We start from the raw sequence: 22,442 nt of genomic DNA, 5'->3' as shown, positions 1-22,442 counted from the left end.
ATAATTAATACGTTTCTATATTTATACTTATACTTACACATTATTTTGTATTTGAGCATACATTTTCATATGCATTTCTATTACAATATCATCATGTTAAATGTATTGTGCAGAAACTGATCTTTTTCTGTAAATTACAGACCTTTAAAAAATTCGGTTCCTGCATTATACATTTAAACGTTATTATATAACTTAAGTATATACTACATCTACATATTGCAACAGTAGTTGTAATATGTAAAGGTGAATGATTTCTAATGAAAACATGAAAAATATGTAGATGTAATGAAAAATGTGTAGTCGTACGTCTATTAAACATATTTTTTACTGTTCATTCTTTTTTAAATAGGCGTAATTCATTTTCAGTTCGACAAAAAAGAAAAATAACAATGTAAAATATACAATAACCCAATACATTAGAGAACAACTGTCTTTGTATATTTTTATTTTTATATTTCATCGAGACAATTTCTCCCTACGCCGCTAATCATTTATTAACAAGCTATTTCTCTTAACTAGGTCTACTTTTACTAAGTGTTTAACCTAAACACTTACTTAGGAAGAAACAATTAGCATAAACTTTAAGCTAAGTATTTGTTCCCGCAGTATTTACAAACTTTAATAACTATTTAAAAAAAAAAATAGTTTGGGGTTATCAGAAAAGCTTTAAAATTAATGTGCATAGGGTACTTGTTAGTCCGTTTTTTAAAGTATATAAATTGTTAGTTTGTGCCAACTCGCTGAATATTAGAGCTAGTTGCGGAGTTCCAAAAAAAAAACTGTTGTAAACCGACAGATTTTTACCGGCATACTGTAATTGGCAGAATAACTAATTTACTCAACTAAGTTACTAGTCGAAAATAATTATGAAAATATATATATATATATATATATATATATATATATATATATATATATATATATATATATATACATATTTAAATAACTTTAAAATGTATTCTATACAATAGAGTGTTCAATGTTCTTAAAAGAGCAGAGCAATTATACACTAGTAGAAAATCACTTAACAAAAATTTTTTTTCATTTTACACTGTGCTTCATCAACAAAGGTTTCTGATGAATCTTTGTTGATGAAACACAATTTTTGTTAAGTGATTTTCAACTAATGTGTATATATATATATATATATATATATATATATATATATATATATATATATATATATATATATATATATATATATAATATATATATATATATATATATATATATATATATATGGTCTTCATAGAAACTGGTATTCATAGAAGCTGGTATTCATAGAAACTAGTATTCACAGAAACTGGTATTTATAGAAAAATTTACTAAAAGTATATTATGATTAGTAGGCTTGCATGTTCACAAATTATTAGATCTTAATATTGATCGCTAACTAGCTGGTCTGGTCTTTTTTTGGAATTGAATCCATCAAATTAAAAAACCTAAAAATTGCCCTTCTCTTTAACTAGATAGTCTGGATCCACCAAGTCAAAATCAATTTGGTAAACCTTATAAACGATTATGCAATAATGTTCCTTAAAATCTACTATTAAAGTTATATTAAAACTGCGTTTGTCTGAAAAAACTTTATAAATGCAGAAGTTTACTACATTTTTCTGCAAAACTTTAATAGACTTTATACATGCAGAAAAAACTTTATACTTGCAGAACTTAACAACATTTTTATGCTGAACTTTACTCTTTCTTTTTTTGTTTTGAACGTTTTAATGCTTTTTTATGTTCTAGAGCGTTACAATGGGAATTTCAAAAGAATATAATCTCAATTTGCTAATTATCAATAGTTTAAATATGCTTTAACTGATAAGAAATCTTGTTTCTAATAAAAAATAATATTAAAACTGAAGTATCTTAAATTGTTTCAATCGCTGTTAAAATTTTACAAAAATTACGGATGCATAATTAATTTGTTTGCATAAAACCTTTGATGTTTTTTAAAAAAATTATAACAAATTACAAAACCATTGATTTAAAAAAAAAAGTTATTACAAGTTTGAAACATCAAGCTTATATTAAATTGTGAATTATTCAAAACAATCGCACTTACGATGGACTCAAAGATTATGAGAAAGAAAAAAACATCTTTTAAAGATAATGTTATAAAGGTAAAACTTAAGTATGTTTGTTTTAAAAACCGTAATTATAATAACTTTTTAGTTCTTTTGATTTAGAAAGTTTATTATTTATTGAAAAAAAAAATCAGAAAAGTATATTTTGAGCTTTAAAGCTTATTGCTTTTAATATTACACAAGAGTTATAACATTTTAATGCGTTTAGCTTTTAATGTTCATAAAAACATGTACAAAGGATCGAGCAGAGAATTACTTTACTTTGATAAAATACATTTAGATTCGTGAGATTATGCAAGGTGCTTTAAGCAGTAGCTTTGTGCCCGATGACAATCTTTGGATTCATATTTTTCGTCAAGAAAGACTGTCGCGATGTTTAAATGGAAATTTAAACGTAACTTCAGATTTCGATGTTTTAACTCAAGCTATTCTTGAACAGGTTTGATTATTCATTTTTATTAGTTTGTATTTTGGCTAGAAACTAACAAAAATATTTTAAATTAGAAATTTGTCAAATGATTTTATTTTATTGAGGGGCGGATCCAGATCTGGAAAAGGAAACATCCAGATTTTTTTTTGATTTGGTGGATCCAGATCATTTAGTAAGAAGGTCAATTTTGAGATTTTATGATTTAGTGGGCAGACAACCACAGTAGTATACTGTCTAATTTTTGTAATTATAAAATGACGTAATATATGGATACCCCAATTGTTCGATTTAAAATTCAGATCTTACAATTATAATAAAATTTCATACTATTTTTATTTCTTTCCTTTTAAAATAACATGTTGCGTTAAGTATATATATATATATATATACATATATATATATATATATATATATATATATATATATATATATATATATATATACATATATATATATATATATATATATATATATATATATATATATATACATATATATATATATATATATATATATATATATATATATATATATATATATATATATATATATATATATATATATATATATATATATATATATATACATACATACATATATATATAATTTTTTCAAAATATCAAAAGAAGGGGAGGTCAATCTACCCGATCGCTAAACATCCTCCCCCCGGTTTTTCCCAAACTTTAAATGCTTGATGGTAGTATATTAGTCGTACTTTTTATAGGAATTTATTTAATGAACCACAATTATCAACCAACTCATATTGTATACAACAACTTTTTTTTTTTTTACTTTTTTTTTTGCTGTTTAATAATAAATAATCAACATATATATATACAAGAAAAAAAAATATTTCCGTAGAACAAAGAAGACAGTAAAATCTTTTCAACAAGCACTGTTTTTGTATATACAATAAAAAATAAAAACTTTTCTTTTTTACAATGATCTTTATAAAATAAAGAGTTAAACAGACAGGGGCTCAAAGAAGATAAAAATGACAATACATCATTCATATTCAACAACTTGAATATCCATAGCGGGCTTCAGTACACACACCAACTATTTTATTGCCTGCAACCGCAAAGGATTGCCGCTACATAGACTGAGGGTTTGGGGTTTGTTAACAATCTTTTCTTTCCTTATTCATTTTTCTTTGTTTTTTCCTGTTTTTTTCTGTAAAAGCCGAATGCTATAAAGATAAGCATAATGAGTTAGCAATTGCTGAAATTAACTATTTGCGATATTATTCCGTTTTTACTAATTGTGACACTATTCCTTCTTTTTGTTTTCGACACTATTCATTAAATTCATTTGCGACATAATTCCTTTTTTTTGCGATATTAGGCCTTTTTATTCTATTCGACACTATTCTGAAATTCATTTTTCGACACTATTCCTGTCACCGTCAAAAACTCTTTGCTTAAGTCATTACTTTAAATAAAAAAAGATTGAACCTGTTATTTTTCCCATTCACTAGTGAAATTATTGGTTGCAAATCTCTCAAATTTTCGGTTGCAAATCTATCTCTTAGTAACTGCAAAGTTGGAACAGATTTTTATTTATTTTTATTATCAATTTTTAATACAACTTCGTTATATTTACAATTACACTATAACTTCATTATATTTACAATTATATTACAACTCTAAGACATAATAAATATTGTAATATATAAATATACAATACAACATAGTATAAAGTATTTTAATAAATAACAATGTTTCTTTCAAAAAATTTTAATGATTCTTTTAATATAAATGTTTTTGTAACGGAAATTCGTAGAAGGCTAGAAAGTCTAACCATCGAGCACCACTTTGAATGGTAGAATAAAATAGGGGCGAGTAAAACCAGATATCCGGTCCGGTTTAAAAAAAAAAGAAAAACTGAATATCCGGAATAGAACAACTGAAATCACCCTTTATTTCATAAAACCGGACCGGATATCCGGTTTTGCTAACCCCTCAAATAAAATGTAGTCAAAAGTGATTAAATAACATACAGTTAGTGATACACATAAATATTTTAGTTGCACGTAAATACTTTATCATATAATCTGAAAATCGTCCTTCTTACAAGATGGTCTGGACCTTCCAATCAAAAAAACCTTAATCGCCCCAACCCCCACTCATTGGATTCTTGATCCTCCTTGTTTGATTGGAAAACTTTTTCTGGTTTACTTTAAAAATCTGTTGTTGTTTTCGATCGTAGTTGTTTTTTTTTTTCCGAATGATTTTATTAAATCTGGTTTAATTCTGGTTTATTTATATTAACCCATATCGATCCAGCGTTCCCAAATGGGAACAAATAAATAATTTGATGTCTTGCTAATTCTGTTAATTTTATTTACTTGCTATAAAGACCAGCGTTCCCAAATGGGAACATTTGTTTATATCCTCCAAAGACATTATCTAAACTCTTGTTTTGCGAAAATATATTTTTTTCTTGTGTTCACATACGTGGATTCTGATAGAAAATTAGAAAAAGTTACAACAAAAAAATTTGGTCCCAAATGGGTTAATTTTTAATATCGAGCTTCTTTATTTCATATAAAAAGCATGTTTAAGAAATGAATGAAAATAAGAATGAAAAAAAAAATCAATAAAGAGAAATTCTCACGCTAAAGTTTTAACAAGTTTAATTAAGTTTCAGTAACAAAAAGTTTCAAGTTGAAACTTTTTATTTGGATTTATTCCACTTATTTTATATTCGATTGCTTTCTTTAAAAAATATTTTATAACTTTTTCTTCAATTGTAGAAATATTAGAAAATTCTAACATTCAAAGAGACGTTTTTTATTTATTTATTTTTTTGTATATTTATATTTTATATAAAGATAGGTATTTGAGTGGCCAGAGTATTTGAGTGAGCAAAATAAAGACAATAATAGTCTTATCAATGAGCGCCGCATTTAAATCGTATTTTTACATTACAAACAGTGCTATAAATCTGGTAGTTATCATTCTTTTAAATAAATTACATATTAATTTTTAAAAAAATTTAACATGCTCAATAAGCTTATAATTATGACAATTAGAAAAACTTATATATATATCACAACTTAAGAAATCGACTTTGTTATACAATTTTATTTTAATTTGTTATACAAACTTTATTCCGTTATCTTTTATTGATTAAACCGTTTATTATATCATCGCCATCCCAGCGGGCATTTGTTTTTAAAAGTTACGTTCTAAATGTATTTTAATGTCTTTTAAACGTCTTCTAAACATTGTTACGTAAGGAAAGTTTAAAAGACGTTTAAAAAACGTTTAAAAGATATTTAGAACGTAACTTTGAAAAATAAATGCCCGTAGGGATTGATCTCACGAAATATATATTTGGTTCGATAGATATTGAGCTCAATGTATCTAATCACTCCTAAAGCATGGTTTGCTCGCTTTTAATTCGTTTTATTCTTAAAAACGAGATCTTTGCAGAACAATTTGAAATTATAAGTGTTAAAAAATACGTGAAGCGATTTTGACGTTCGGAAAAATAGATGCATGGTTGTCATGAACCAAAGTTTGATAAAGTTTAAAATAAGAGTTTTTAATGCAAGTTTTAATTTGACGTATCTGTGAAATACCCTTGCAACGTCTACATAAACTTTGCTTCGCTCGTTTATCTCTCTATGAATCCAATCAGTTAACTCGTTGATACAAACTTTATCTCGAGCAAATCTCGAAAAATTACATCTCTAGCAAGTAATATCACTTGCAAAGCATCCTCATTGTTCTTTTTTGTTGACGAACTCACGTTGCAACATCTGCATAATTATTACCTCCATATTTATTAATTAAATTAAATTTATCAAAATCGTCTTTCATTTCATTTAACGGGAGTTTTTAGATCAATTTGTTCTGTTTGAAGAGCTTTGCTTGTTGATCGAAAACTCTTCGAAATATTTCTATACAATACGGGCATGGAGGCGGATTCAGAGCCTCCCGTCTTGTTTGGGATAAATTCAGCTTAATGCCTGGTTTTAATTTTTTTGAAAGAGACCATCAGCAATCTTATTTAATTCTATCAAAATAGCTGTAAAAGAATTAAGAAATATTTCGGTGGCATTTGCGTGAGCCTTCTAACGCGTTTTTGATAATGATTTGAAAAAATAGGCACATAAAATAACACCTATATGTGTTATTTTAAGGTATCCCGGCAATGCATCAAATTTGAAAAAACTATACAAAAGCTGCATGATAGAAATCTTTCCCAGGTCACGGAGTCATATGACAAATTTATAAATTTGACATTTTAATTTTTATTACAAGTTTCCCTACCAAGTTTACTTACAAACTAAAAATTAACGAAGAGAATTAATCGTTGTGGTAAAAAAAGAACGACTATGCTAGATATTGTTGCTTCGCGACTGAAAGTTTTCCAAAACTCAGGGTTTTCAAAACGTTCGCTATCTTGTCCCCTTTTTCCCAATAATGTGGAGTTCCCTGCCCACAAATCTAAAAACAGCCCTGATGATTTGGATACACCCTTAAAATGACTCACAAGTTTATCTTTTTGATGGCGCTGGCCCACATTACCTATTTCTTACCCCCGCTCTCCCTGTTTTTGGGATGTTTGTGTTTTGTTTCTGTTTTTCAAAAACAGAAACAAAACACAAACATCCCAGGAAAAGAGACACGCAATAACGATGACGCATTAGTCTGACATTTTATTGTTTAAATAATTGGTTATTTTATTAAGACAAATAGTGAGAGTATAAATATAAGACAAATAGAGAGAGTATAAATATAAGACAAATAGAGAGAGTATAAATATAAGACAAATAGAGAGAGTATAAATATAAGACAAATAGAGAGAGTATAAATATAAAAAAGATAAAAGCTGAGTAATATAAAAGATATTTTTTTAGGTAGTTGATCATGAAATGAAAATGCAATCAGATGATCACTCACCAATGAAAAAACATAATTCAGACAGTAAAATGCCAACTCCCCCTGTAGACATTATAGTTGCTATTTTACAATTAAAAAACTTGTTACTGAAATTAAGTCCTGGTCTTTATAATGATATTGGTGCAAAACTAGATTTTCTATTAGTAGACAAAAGAACTGCATGTAAAACATACAGGTATATTTTTGCGTACTTTTTTGAGATCTTTTAAATTTTTTTCCTTATATTTTATTTTAATTTTTTGCATTAAAATTAACATGTTTAATTTGAAAAAAATTTAGATAAATTTTGTAATTTATTTATTTCTCATTTACAGTAGTATCATTTTTTTTTAATTAAATTTTTTTTTTTAAATTTTCAAAATTGTGGTTAGTTATAACGCTGCGACCTTGCTTAATCACCGCATCGCAAACTCCACACCTCAGTATTTTCACGTACATCTCACGTACTCACCGCGTCACTAACTCCACACCTCAATAACTTCACGTACTCACCGTGTCAACTCTACTTACCGGGTTTTTAATCCATTTAAAACAAACATGACATCCATTTAAAACAACCATGACATTTGTTTTAAACATCGTCATAATCAATTAAAATAATCGTGATTTTCTATTAAAACAATTGTGATTTTGAATTCAAAACATTTAACACATGCGCAATCTCAACATTCTATATTATCCATACAAAAAAAAGAGGTTTTACTAATATATTTATTTATTTAAATTTATTTTTTATTAATATTGTATTAATTTATTTTAATTTCTTGGAATTTATTTTAAATTCAAATGGGATGTTATGTTTGTTTTAAATGGATGCAAAACCCGGTACATATTTTTTATACACATACTGTATTGGAAAAACAACCATGACGTTCAATTAAAACATGCATGATGATAATTGGATGGTTAAGCGCCAAACCAGCCTTTACAACAAAGTTGAAAAAAATTAGTTTATACTAAAAAATTATTTATGCATTGTTTCTTTGCAAACACCAAAATGCTATAATTTAAATTTTTAAATGTACTGAACTGCAATTACTTTTAATTTTTTCGGTTTAGTGGCTTTTGTTAAAGACTTTTTTAAACTTTGCGTCAAACTATCTCATTTCAACATATTCGTTGCACAGGCTGGTTCGGCGCTAAGTCATCCAATTAAATTAACCATGGTTTCCTATTAAAACATTTAGCGCATGTGCATATTAGATTTTCATTAAAACATGCAGCGACATTCTGTTTGCCAAAATACGCAAAAATTTGTTTTGAGATTGGTCGTTGAACAAAGAAAAATTCAATCTGAAACTTCATTGCCGCGAAAAACTCAATCTGAATCTTAATGCCACGAAATTTCGTTTCCCAAAACATGCGAGATCTTGTTGTAAATCTAGTCGTTGATCAAGGAAAAACTCAATCTGAAGCTTCATTGTTAACAGGAGTTAATCGAAACACAATACAATCAATTTTATAAAGGCACGATCGAACGAATTCAACACTTCCTGGTTCTAGAGGTGGCGCTCGTCACGTTATTTATAATGAAGAGATTAGAAGAAAAATTAAAGAGCTTATAAACGATAATACAACGACAACTAGGGTAACGAGGTGGGAAATGAGACATTTAAGCACTAATTTATCTATTACAGGCCGTCTAAGAACTTTCGAAAAAATAACTTGATATTTTTCAAATCGTCTACCATCCTACTATAACATTATAAAATATGAGTTGCAAAATTGCAGTGGTTTGGTCACCAGAGATCATTTGTTGGCAACACTTATCCTGTCTCATTTTGCCCCACATATCGGGGCAACATGAGACAGATTTTTTATTTGGTAATTCATATAAATAATCGTAAACAAAACAGATTTTTAAAAAGCTTAGCAAGATAAACATTTTATAATATAATACAGCTAATAATAATACATAATATTTAATCAAACAAATAAAATACATAATCAAACTATCACTAGCTAATCATATAATAAAACACACTGTCACGTGTCACAAAAATCACAAAATGCTTCACTAGTATTTTGAAATTAACGACAGTTCGAATAAGCCCATTTTGTACATTTTAAATATTGGCTCTACTTCAATACTTTTGCAGCCATGCTCCATAATCCATTACAAAAATAATATTCTTAGTTTTCAACACTTAAAATTTCAACTCTTTTTTTACCCTTTTCTAATGCACATTTATTTACTGTTTTTGTTCTTTTATCTTTTTTGATTTTTTCAGAGGATTCAAATAATGATATTTTATAATGGGATGTTGTTATTATCTGTGATTTTTCTCCTTTTCTTGGTAATAAAGTGATCTTTGAAATAGCTAAAATATTAGAAAAGCAGGGTATTACTATATTAAAATCAATATTGTTTGAACATCCTGACAACAATGGTAATAAGGTGCTTGAATTAACTTGTGTATCAATTTTATCAGGTTTATGTAAGTTGGCATTAAGCCTTTTTGGCCATAAACTCGATTTAAAGACAACCCTTAAGGCTTTCTGATTGAAAGGTGACTCTTTAAAAACCCACTTACAAAATCACTTCCTGCAACACCATTATACTTATTAGATAGATGAACTATTTTGTACTTTTCAACATACTGGATGATTATTCGTTGATTGTCACTTATAGACAATTCATTTCTTTTATGTAGTTAACTAATTGACTTTCAGTATCATCTGGCAACAATTTTTTTTAAATGAACCAAGTGTTTTTTTTTTTTTTTTTATGTATAATAATAGTATAAACTCTTTAATTTTCTTTAAATCCTTCTGAGTGAAGCATCTTTATTTACGTTAAATGTCCAAGCTGCTTTTCTCAATGAGATTTCTTTTAATTTTAACATAACATGCTCTGTTCAGAAGAATTGCTACATTTAGTTTTTCTCCTATAGTTTCTAATCATATTTAACTTTTTAAATAAACATGGCTGATGTCTTGTTTTGCCCCGCAACATGTTGGTATCGAAATTGAGTAATTTCCTGGCAATTTTCTCATAAAAATAAAATATCAATATATGGAAATGATAGAGCAATGCCTAAAGATGATAATAAAACACTAACTTTGGATATAAAAATTTTTTCCACTCCGTAAGATAAAAAAAAACTCTAAGAAAAATTAAAGCAAGAACTTCGTATTTGTCATACAGCTAAGAGATGAAATAGTTGTCGTTCTTTTTATCTTCTTCATTTCAAAGTGACTAAAGATGTTTTTTGTAATACTAAATAATTTAAGAATACAACTAAACTTTTAAAAATCATTAAAACAATAAATTGCGTGGTTAGGATCATTAAATATGCGATCTGCCTCATTTTTCCCAACTGTCTCATTTTGCCCCGTTTTACCCTATAATTGAAATTAAATATGCTTTAAATGCAAATGTATCGATTACAACTGTTTGGAGATGAGTGACCAATCTTGAATACACATATAAAATTACTGGACCAATTCAAAACGACAATGATGTAAAAAATTCAACGTTCAAAGATGGCGGGTTAAAGATGGCGTCTTAGTTGAGCACGTGTCTTAAAATCTGTATATTCTATGATATATTTCGTTCCTTGTGAATTGTATTATAAAAAAATATGGCTGCAACAGTATCAGAAATAAAGAAAATGCTGACTCAAATGTTCAATGAATACAAAAAAGAAATTGAAAAAATACTAAAACAACAAGAAAAAAACTTTGTTGACATAAACAAAAAAAATTTGTTGAATGTAACAACTTAGAGAAAGAAAGCCTAATGCAAAATATTATTTGTATCCTGGTAATTGAAGATTCTGTTAACTCGAATCTTCAATTACCAGGATACAAATCAATTCATCAAACCCGAGTTGGTGGCAGAGGAGGCGGAATATGTTTTTTAATTCATAATTCAATTTATTTTTAAAAATCAGAAAATCTTAGTAATTGTAATGCGGAATGTGAGTTTTATTTAACCGCAATGTATCGACCACCTAGCGGAAATATAGCAACGTTTGAAAACTATTTAGACAGTATTTAGTAAGCGTTAGAAATAAACAAATATACTTAATGGGGGATTTTAATATAAACCTTTTAAACCTAAAAAATGATAATAAAGTCGAACGCTTTCTAAATCTCCTCTATCAGCACAATATTTTACCATTAATTAATAAACCAACTCGCATAACTCGTCAAACTGAAACTCTCATAGACAATATTTTTACTAATAACTTCTCGAAATATCACACTCAAAGCGGAATCATAAGAACTGATATAAGTGATCATTTCCCAATATTTTTCACATCAAATTCAATATACAAAGAAAAATCAATCAAGGAATCAAACAAATTAATAAGCGTTACAAAAAGAAAGATAGATAAAAATACCATTGAAACCTTTCGTAACTATCTATCACTGGTAGATTGGGATCAACTCATCAACTACAAAGACGCAAATAACGATTATGAATGTTTTAACTTAGAGTTCAGTGATGCGTATGAAAAAGCGTTTCCAAAGCAAGAAAAAATAATTAAACTTAAAAGCTTACAAAGTCCATGGATTTCCAAAGGTCTTATTAAATCTTCCAAAAAAAAACAAAGACTATGAAAAATACTTAAAAAAACTTACACAAATGAAAACAAATACAAAAATTATAAAAACCTCTTTGAAAAAATAAAAAAACAAGCAAAAAAAAATTATTATTCTAATTTATTGCAAAACAATATCGGAATAACAAAAAAACATGGGATGTTATAAAAGAAATAATAGGAAAAAAAAAGATTGACTCTGGTAATACACTGCCTAAACGTTTAAATACTAATGACAAAAACATATTTATCAGTGATAAAAAAGAAATTGCTGAAAGCTTTAACAATTAGTTTATAAACATTGGAAAGACGTTAGCAAATAAAATAACTCAAAGTAAAAAACTATTTAAATCACACTTAAAAAAAGTAGACTTTACAATGGATGAGTATGACGTTATTGAGTATCCCCTAATGTATATCTTTAATCTCTCATTAAAAAATGGAGTTTTCCTGACCGCCTAAAATTAGCACGCGTAGTTCCAATATTTAAAAGCGGAGATGACTCGACTTTATCGAACTACAGACCCATCTCCATACTCCCATGCTTCTCAAAAATATTGGAGCGCATAATGTATAATAGACTCTTTACATACCTTCAAAATCATAACATCCTCTACAATAACCAATACGGATTTAAAAAAGGCCACTCAACTGAACATGCTGTAATAAAATTAGTTAACGAAATTTTAAGTGGCTTCGACAAAAACAAACACACCCTTGGAGTATTTATTGACCTTTCAAAGGCTTTCGATACAGTGGACCACGAGATCCTTCTATTCAAACTTTATAATTATGGTATAAAAAATTAAAAAAAATAAAATGGTTCAGTTGCTATCTAAAAAACCGTAAACAAGCCTTATTTTACAATAAAGCATACACTCCCCTTGAAATCGTCACATGTGGTGTTCCCCAGGGGTCTATTCTAGGACCTCTGCTTTTTCTAATCTATATAAATGACATATTTTTATCTTCCAGTATACTAAACTTTATTCTTTTCGCAGATGACACTCAAGCTTTCTATACCCACTCTAACATTACTACACTTTTTAATACAGTAAATCAGGAACTTGAAGAGTTGAGCGATTGGTTTAAAGCAAACAAACTTTCTGTCAACATTGAGAAAAGTAATTATATCTTTTTCACAAAACCATACAATTCAGACAAACTACCATTAAAACTTCCAGATTAGACAAAGTTAGACTAAATCGAGCGTTCTCAGTTAAATTTCTCGGGGTATTCTTAGATGAACATATTACCTGGAAAGACCACATTAATATATTAAAAACAAAATATCTAAAAACATTGGAATTATGCATAAAACCAGATATATTTTAAATCATGCATGCCTTAAAAGTTTTTATTTTGCATATATACATAGCCATATTAACTACTGCAATATTGCCTGGGCTAGTACCTACCAATCAAAACCAGATTTAATATATAAAAAACAGAAACAAGCATGCCGTATATTAATAAACGCAAATAGAAATGCCAATTCTAAACATTTAATGAAGGAACTGAGAGTTCTTAATATCTACGAACAAAATATCTACTGCATTCTTCAGTTCATGCTTAAACTCAAAAATGATCTGGTCCCTGAAGTCTTCCAAAACTTTTTTCGCCTTATTAATCACAAATATCAAACAAAATACTCTATCAAGAACTACTATATTCCGAAAACCTCTTTAAGACAATCTAAATTCTTAATATCCAGCAGAGGACCCCAATTGTGGAACTCATTTCTAACAAACAAAATAAAAACGATAAACTCATTCCAACATTTTAAATGCGTTGTAAAGCAACAGCTACTAGACATCAACATTAATGAAACAATCTCTTATTTTTAAAATTTTTTCTTATTTTTAAACTTTTTCCTTTTTCAATTTAAATCTTCACTTTTCTTGAAATTCTATTATATTACTTGTTTGGTTATTTAATGATGTTCATTGTAAAAGAAGTAAAAAAAAAAAAAAAAAAAAAAAATTATATGTATTATAAATATTTTATTATATTTGTATTTGGTTTATATTTTGTTATATTTTGTCAACGACAAAAATGGGGCAAGATGATAAGACTATTGTCTTCTACTTGCTCCAGTCATATATTTCACGGTAAAATGTTGTACAAACTTATATTAATAATGACGAATATATATAAAAAAAAAAAAAAAAAAAAATCTTCGAATTGAATATATTAGGTGGTATACTTCAGTCTCGCCTATTCATCGCTATCAAAATGTTATTTTTATTAATGAAATTCAACTTAATTTACACATGTTTTGCAGTCATTCATGGGCAAGAGGAGGAGTTACACCAAACCCGATCATTCGCCCTTGGCAGCGTTACGTTTCGATGATACTGGCCGTCAATGGTTTAAATATTATTGCCTGCGAAGCTGTCATTGTGTCAGTCAACAAAGTTTTGTTTCAAGAGCATATTAATAAAGTTGTACGACAGAGGAAGAATTCACCCTGATGATGGATAATGTCAGAATCCATGATAATGTTGAGATGAGGGCTCAGAACATTCAAATAAAATATTTGCCACCATATTCACCATTCTTGAATCCGTGTGAAGAGATTTTTTTTTATCTTAAGAATAAAGTGCGAAGAAATACGGCCCCAGCTGGAAGAAATGAACTAATTACAAGAATGCGTGAGGCATGCTTATGTATTCCTAATGTTAACTTATCAAACTATTACACACACTGCGAAAGCTTTTTCTAAGCGTGTCTTAGGTTTTTTTTTTTTTTTTATTTATTTATTTTCGTCATTAAAAAAATAAGCTTTTACAATGTTTTTACAACATAAAAATATAACATTAAAGTTTCGATCGGAGCCGGCAGAAGACATAGTCTTATCATCCAGCCCCGTTAATATAACTAAAAAATTCAGCCGATAAAAATGAAAAAGGAAAGTAGAAACTAAAGAGAAAACTGATTTAACAATCAATTTACTATTTGCAGAAAAAAAAGAAGAAGAAAAAAAAAATGTTTTAATTATTTTTTTAAAATTATTATTATTTTTAATTCTCTATTTTATTCTACTTTTATTTTTATTATACACGCACGCTCACACACACATACATGCAAATATATGTCCGTTCATATATACATACAGAACCAAATAAATTCTGTTTTATATTCCATCTACAAATGGCGTAAGTTATAATAAATATTGCATTTACAAATTGCGTTATTATTATAATATAGAATAATATCAAACATGTTTTAAGTACCATACAATATAATTAACATGTTGCGTCAATTTATTAGATATTAAATAATTAACATTATCAAAATTTTTAATAAAAGGATAGTAATTGTTTTGTATCAAAATCAAATAAGTGTTGTTTTGTTGCACGTTTAAATTGTTGAGTTGAAGTTAAAGTTTTTATATTACTCGTTAAAACCAAGTTCCATAACCGCGGTCCTCGGCAAGATATCGAAAAATCAGCTTGTTTTAATAATGTTTTAGGTATAAAAAAATTATTTATTGAGCATTTAGTTTCGTATTTGTGGTTTAAAGAAAAAAATTAAGTTTGGAAAATGCTTGGTAGCATACCATTTTTAAACTTAAACATAAAAATAAGTATATTAAGAATATTTATTTCATACACATTAGGCACTCCAATTTCTCTTAGTAGTGGTCTGGCACTAGCGTATTTATTTGCATTTAATATCAAGCGACTTGCTCGTTTTTGTATTTTGTAGATTGTATTTAACTTTGAAGGATAAGTACTTGCCCAGATAACGTTGCAGTAGCTGATGTAGCTATGAATAAATGCAAAATAAATATTTTTTAAACAATTTGCGTTCAGGAGATGTTTTGTTTTATACATAATACCAATAATTTTAGATATTTTATTTTCTATTACTTTGATATGATTACTCCAGCTAATATGTTCATTAAGAATTACGCCTAAAAATTTGATTGAGTATTCTCGTTTAAGTTTTTTTTTATCAATTAGTAAATCAGGTAGTTTTAAGGGGAGGGTTTCAGATTTTGATAATTTTGTAAAAAGAATATATATTTTCGACGTTTAAAGAGAGTTTGTTAGCCTTAAACCATTCGTTCAGGTTCTCAAGTTCTTAATTAACAATGTTAAATAATAGGCTAATGTTTGTGTGGCTAAAGAATACTTGCGTATCATCAGCATTGCGTACATCAGGTTACATCAGCGTACATCAGATTACATCAGCATTGCGTACATCAGGTTACATCAGATACATTGCGTATCATCAGGTTAGATGACATACCTCGACAGTAATTGAAAAATAAACATTATATTTTAAATAAAATAAAATTTTAAATAATTTTAAAAAATTTAATTAAAAAAAGAAAAAATATATATTAAAAAAAACCTTTTTTTTTGAATAATATAGAATGTTGAGATTGCGCATGTGTTAAATGTTATAATTCAAAATCACGATCGTTTCAATTGATTGTCACGATGTTTTAAATGAATGTGTCATGGTTGTTTTAAATGGATGTCATGTTTGTTTTAAATGGATGCAAAACCCGGTAATAATAACTAACTAAATAGTTTATATATTCAATAAAGTTTATACAAAGCTGCCTAAAAGTTATCTTACTCATTCAAAATATTTATTCAAAGTTACCTCAATCAATCATTGTAGTAGAGTGGATTAGGATATAATGAGCATCTTATGTGAAAATCGGAATCTTTTCAAAAATGACTATGCTAGATTCAAAATTTTTGCAAATAGACAATTTTTAGGAACACTACTCATGGTTATGCAACAAAATTTTTTTTTTTTAAAACACAGCCGTTTTGATATGAGCACTGATATTTAGTATTGTTAAAATATTAAAAATTATTACTATGTTTTGCTTTTATTTAAAAAATAATTAAAACCATTACAATTTTAGGCCTTTAAACTAGGTAAATTCAATGAAAAACACTGGGTAATGCTCATTACCCAGTGTTTTTCATTGATTTAAAGCCAAAAATAAATGTTCCCATCGATTGCTTTCAAAACAAAAATGGAACGGATTTCTAGCTAACATTTTTTTTCTTTATGAAAAAATAAATATCTATGTATCAACATCAAAATTTCGCGCCACAGATTCTTTTAAGTGTAACACTTATGTTTTAACAAAACAAAAAATTGAATAGCGTTTAAATTAGATTATAGCCGCTAATTACTACGTATAAATTTACGCTAATTATGCTACTTTCTGTTATCACCATATGAATTCAATTCAAAAAATACAAAACATCTTGATCTTCAACATACAAATCAAAGAAAACTTTTGATATGCTTATATCGCCAAGGTTTTGTTATGGTACATGTAATACCTTTTGGTATGCTCATATTACCTTGATGCTGCACCACACACATCTAATAAACCTTTTGGTATGCTCATATTACCTAGATGCTCATATTGTCTAAATGGTTTTTTAGCTTTTATTCTTTTTGGTTTTAGTTGAAGCAAATTCAATGGTTTTATTTAAAATTTTGATGTATCTTATTAATCGTTAGTATATGTATAATAAATAAACTTGGCCCTAAAACTAAAACTGAAGTTGAGAAAAGTTTAGCCGGATACCGCACCCGCTTGAACTTTTCTCAACTCTAATGTCCAATTAACTCCAATAAAACCACTCTTCTTTTAGACAAAAAAAAACTATCTAGCTTTTTAATTAATTTGATAAAAAACCATATTTTTGAATTCTTACCTTACCAAAGACTCTTGTCTTAGTCAAAAAAGATGACAGCTAAGTTTTATTGTTTGGTTTTGTTAATGGTTTGTTATTTCATAGCTGATGGTTTGTTATTTCATCGATTGTTTCAAGTAAATTGGTAATACAAGATTAAGAAGAAACAAAACCATGTTGGTTTTTATAAATTGTATTACTTTGTAGAAGATGTATGCTCCTTTTTATCACCAATCGTTTTCTCAATCGTTCTGCACCTGACGTTATAGAAATTAGCCGGTAATTTGCCGGATCTAATTTACTATCATTCTTGAAAAAAGATGTCACATTTGTTAGTTACCATTTTTCAAGAGCTATTGAATTGCTGTAACTTTTTGAAAAATTTAAGATATATTAAACATGTTTCTTTAAGATTAACGAATGAATGAGTTTAATCTGGTCCAATCGCTTTACTCTTGTTTAACATTTTTAAGTGTTTTGCTATTATTACAGGAAAGAAGTCTTTATTAGTTATATCGCAGGTCTTTTATTATAGGAATGAAGTCTTTATCAGTTAAATTAAGACTTAGTTTGAAATACTTTATTTCAATAGGGTATTATTAGGGCAAATACAGAATGAAATTGTAGGCTATGAATACTCTTTTTTTCTAATCTTTGATAATCATCTTTTAATTCTTTTCTTTGTGCAATTGTCCAGTCTCTTAATAATTTAGTTTCTTGTTTAACTGTTTGGTTTTTATTAACTATGAGTATAGAAAAGTTTCCGATTTGTAATTTACTTTTTTTACTATATTTGATTTGTATTTTATATATTGCAGCATCAATAAGTTTTTTTACATTTTTTACATTGTATTATATATATATATTTTATAAAGTTTTATTTATTTGAGGATAAATATTTAAATCGTAGTCTTTTTTTAAAATAATATCTTTCTTTTGTATTTAAATTCTTTAGCAATTTTTCTGAAGCAATGTTTGAGAAATGCATCAGTTGGCCTTTGATCGTTTCTTTTTTACTATTTTCCGCAAACCTAGCCGCTGAATGCATTAAAAATGGTCGTCATAAGTTGGTGCGCAACATTTATGATTGGGCCACACTATTTACTACATTAAAGTTAAAAGGATGGATAATAGAAAACGGTGGATGGGTAAATATTTTTTATAAATTAACAACAATTAAATAAAAGTTATTATTACTTTATCAAAATAATTAATTTAACTAAATATATATTTTTATATGTTATTATTATTTTTTATATCAATATTTTAAAGTAAAAAAATTGTATTTAAAATCATATTTATTTTTTTGTTAAGGCTAATTATTATTAGGGTGCCCAAGTCCCTTTTAGTTTTTATATAACCTCTATTTTTCTAAATATTGCGACAAATATGTAACCTTAGACGTAGAGTACAAATAATAGATGAAAATTATAAGGTTTAATAAGATATAAATATAAAATAAATTAAAAATACTCCGTCACTTTTTCTCTGTTAACTGGAACTTCCTATTTTATTTTTTCCAATATAAAATATATGAAAATCTACGTCTAAAAAATGTCTGCGCATTCTTTTAATTTTAAAGTCAAGTATAAATAGTCTGATTAGTAATAGTCTAAATTGATATTGAAAACTTGCAATCATGGCCGTCTTTACGGAGGGTGTATCACCTTTCAACGAAAACTTTATTCAAACATTACTCTGCCGTTTGAACGTTTAGCCTTTAGTCGGAAAATTTCAAAAAGCAAGAAACTTTCTTGAGGGTGGTTGGGGGTTAGGGAGTTATCAGTAAAAAACATATATCACCAACCCTTCCAGTAATTCTCTTCGGGACGGCCATGATTGCATATAATTATCAATTAAATTATCTTTTAATTAAATTGTTAACTACTGATCTTTCATTGCTTATACAACGATTTAAGCAATAATCAACGGTTTTTAAAAAAATTAATTTGTGAAATTTTGGGCATGAAGGGTGATCACTAGGTTTTTGCACAAACTTTTAATACGTTTGGCTTCTTTATTTTAAATGCAAATTCAAATGTAAATATAAATGTAAAGATTTAAAATCTGTATGAAACGGTTTAAAATCCAGAGCTGACGACACGGGGAGGGAGGAAGGGGGGTCGGAAGAGGCACGTGCCTCCCCACTTTTTTTTCGAAAGAACCTTTTTTTTTTATTTTATAAGAAAATTCTAGATATAGGTTTTTTTTAAGAATTGACGATTGTGCTCCTCTCCACCCCAAACTTCGAATCCCGTGTCGTCGGCCCTGAAATCATATGGTTCAAAAAGTTTTTGTATTAAAGGCACGCTAAAGGTATCAAACGTAAAACTATTAAGACTTAAAAAAACCAAGTCTTACTTATTACCAGATCTGAATAGAAAAAAGAAAAATCTAAAAAACAAAAAATCATCTTAATAAATGGCAAAGTTTATGATTTTTAGCAAATATCTAAACGAAACATTTTGGAATAATTTTCTGAAAAAAACGTTAAATTTATTTAAAAAGTCCAATATTTGCTCTTTTGCGCAGTGATTTTCATTAAGCCTAAAGAGCTTTTCATTTTGTTATAATTAAATTGCGTGGAAAAACTTTATTATTTGTTTTGTTTATATATATATTATATTATACTAATATATATATATATATATATATATATATATATATATATATATATATATATATATATATATATATATATATATATATATATATATATACATGTATATGTATATATGTATATATATACATATATATACATGTATATATATATATATATATAATATTATATTAAATTATACAGGATTAACTAAATTTAGCGTTGCATAATTTATGAACGATCCCTAAGTGTTAACTCGTTAAAAATGAAGCTTATTTTATCAAAATTCAATCTGTCCCATCGTGGAATTTTGGATCCGTATATCATTCAGAGTGGGAATGCAATCAACCAGAGTGTATATAGAGATGAGTGTTCGGCTATTTTCGGCTGTTTCATTTCATTCAAAAACACAAATCAAGTGGTAATTATATATTTTGGTCGGATCTTGCAAGCTCACATTATGCAATATCTGCGTTTTATACTACATGGTTTAAAATTCAATTGAGTATTTCGATAAACAAGACCCTACCAATTTTTGAGAAGATTGACCCATTGAAGACTTTTGGGGACAACTAAATCACTCGCAACTAAATCAACTTCTGAGAATACAATTTCTCTCTGAACTTGTTATTGTTATGTTTATGCAACAATATAGAGCTTAATCGAAGATGTACGAAAAAGAGTTGATTTCGTGAAAATTAAAACTAAAGTTAGTGCAAAAGCATAGCGAACACCCGTTACATTTTGAATTCGCAATTAATAAAATTTGATGCATGATATTTTTCCTCATTCTAAATTTAATCAAATTTCTTTTTGCGTTACATTTAAAACATTCCCTAACAAAGTATTAATTTACGAAAATCAACAAACAAAATCAAAAAAATAATTTTCATTTATATTTAAAATATTTATTCAAAAGAATTTTCTTTTTCAAAATTAGAGCATTAATTAATAGAACTAATTTTAAAATTAATCGAATAAAAGTTTATTGCTTGAGCCATAGTTGTTTATACGGCTTAAGAAGGAGGAGGGAGGCACCTTAAAGTTATTATTTATTTTTAATTGTAATAAAGTTATGAAATGTTTAGGAAGGACTTGCATCATTCGCAAAACAGGATCACAAAAAACCTAAACGGAAATATGTAGTATTAGACATTGGTAACTTTTTCAACCATCCGCTTTCTATAAAAACCTTATCCGTATTAATTTGGATTCCAATATTGATTCTTCTTTTTGCGTGGTTGGTTAACTCGCAAGTAAAAAATAAATTCTTCATATCAATATTTAAACAAACCGAAAATAAAGACTTTCAAAATTTTGTGAGTAATGAACTCTGATGTCAAAATGATATGAATAGTGTCAAAATGATGTCATCTATACACAATGAAATCCAAATAAATTTTGGATGATTTCAAATAACAATAGCTTCGGTTAAAAAGATGAATTGAACCAACAGCTATCTGAAGTTTTCAACAATTTTTGTTATTACATCACTTCAAAAATTTAACAAACATTTTTTTCATTATTGCAAAACCTCCGATGTAAAGTATTGTAACTCCATTAAAAGTTGGATTTAAAATTTTTTTTTGTAAATCCAAGAATAATTTGGAATTATTTTTTATTTATTTGGTCGGAGCTAGAGATTAAAATTAAAGTTTCTGTAACTGGAAAATTTTAAAATTATGCGTTAAATCCCAGAAGAAAAATTTCTACAGAACTCCTTTGGAATTATTTTATTTATATAAAAATCATTGAAGTGTATAGACCTTTCATAGTCTGATTTTTATAATTTCTTTAGAAATTGTATAAAAAATCTGTAAAACTTTTACTTTTAAAGTTAATATAGAAATTTTATAGAATACTTGAAATAAATATTTATAAAAGTTTCATAAAAGATCTGTTTTTTGCAGTTCTGTATCAGTTTTAGTCAGGAAGTCTTTAGAATTGAAGAGCGTTTTTCTAAAAGGGAGCCAAATCCATTTTTTTCAAAAAAAAAATTTTAATAATCGGATTCTTTTTTGAAAAAGTACAAATCTTGAATAGTATGAATAAAAAAGTTGTTCATCACCTTTATTTACAGTTACTAAATTGTTAATATTTAAAATTTGGTGGATAATCATAATTATCTTTTCCTAATAATTATAATTATAAACATTTTTTAATAAAATAATTTTGCAAATTT

General features: G+C 27.2%; 1 protein-coding gene across 2 annotated transcripts; it reads left to right on the top strand.

Moving 5' to 3' along the window:
- Nucleotides 1-1,800: 1,800 nt before the first annotated feature.
- LOC100213014 (bcl-2-related ovarian killer protein) lies at nt 1,801-22,154 on the top strand. Of its 2 annotated transcripts, none has more exons than XM_065792016.1 (5): nt 1,801-2,123; nt 2,368-2,526; nt 7,388-7,605; nt 18,617-18,809; nt 21,349-22,154. In XM_065792016.1, the coding sequence occupies exons 1-5, from the start codon at nt 2,067-2,069 to the stop codon at nt 21,595-21,597; spliced, it is 876 nt and encodes a 291-aa protein (XP_065648088.1). In that variant the 5' UTR covers nt 1,801-2,066; the 3' UTR covers nt 21,598-22,154. The 2 variants fall into 2 exon arrangements, with proteins under 2 accessions (XP_065648088.1, XP_065648087.1); XM_065792015.1 differs by having other exon boundaries at nt 1,840-2,123; nt 20,481-22,154.
- Nucleotides 22,155-22,442: the final 288 nt, after the last annotated feature.

Source organism: Hydra vulgaris, chromosome 03, assembly GCF_038396675.1.
Source record: "Hydra vulgaris chromosome 03, alternate assembly HydraT2T_AEP".
NCBI classification, from domain to species: Eukaryota; Metazoa; Cnidaria; class Hydrozoa; order Anthoathecata; family Hydridae; genus Hydra; species Hydra vulgaris.
This window is presented reverse-complemented; position numbering and strand designations above follow the sequence as displayed.

Excerpts from the sequence above, each read along its gene's own strand:
- LOC100213014 (XM_065792015.1), top strand. The coding sequence starts at position 2,067 with ATGGACTCAAAGATTATGAGAAAGAAAAAAACATCTTTTAAAGATAAT. Across the intron at positions 2,124-2,367 it reads TTAAAGATAATGTTATAAAG|ATTCGTGAGATTATGCAAGG; the intron begins GTAAAACTTAAG and ends AAATACATTTAG. Across the intron at positions 2,527-7,387 it reads CTCAAGCTATTCTTGAACAG|GTAGTTGATCATGAAATGAA; the intron begins GTTTGATTATTC and ends ATATTTTTTTAG.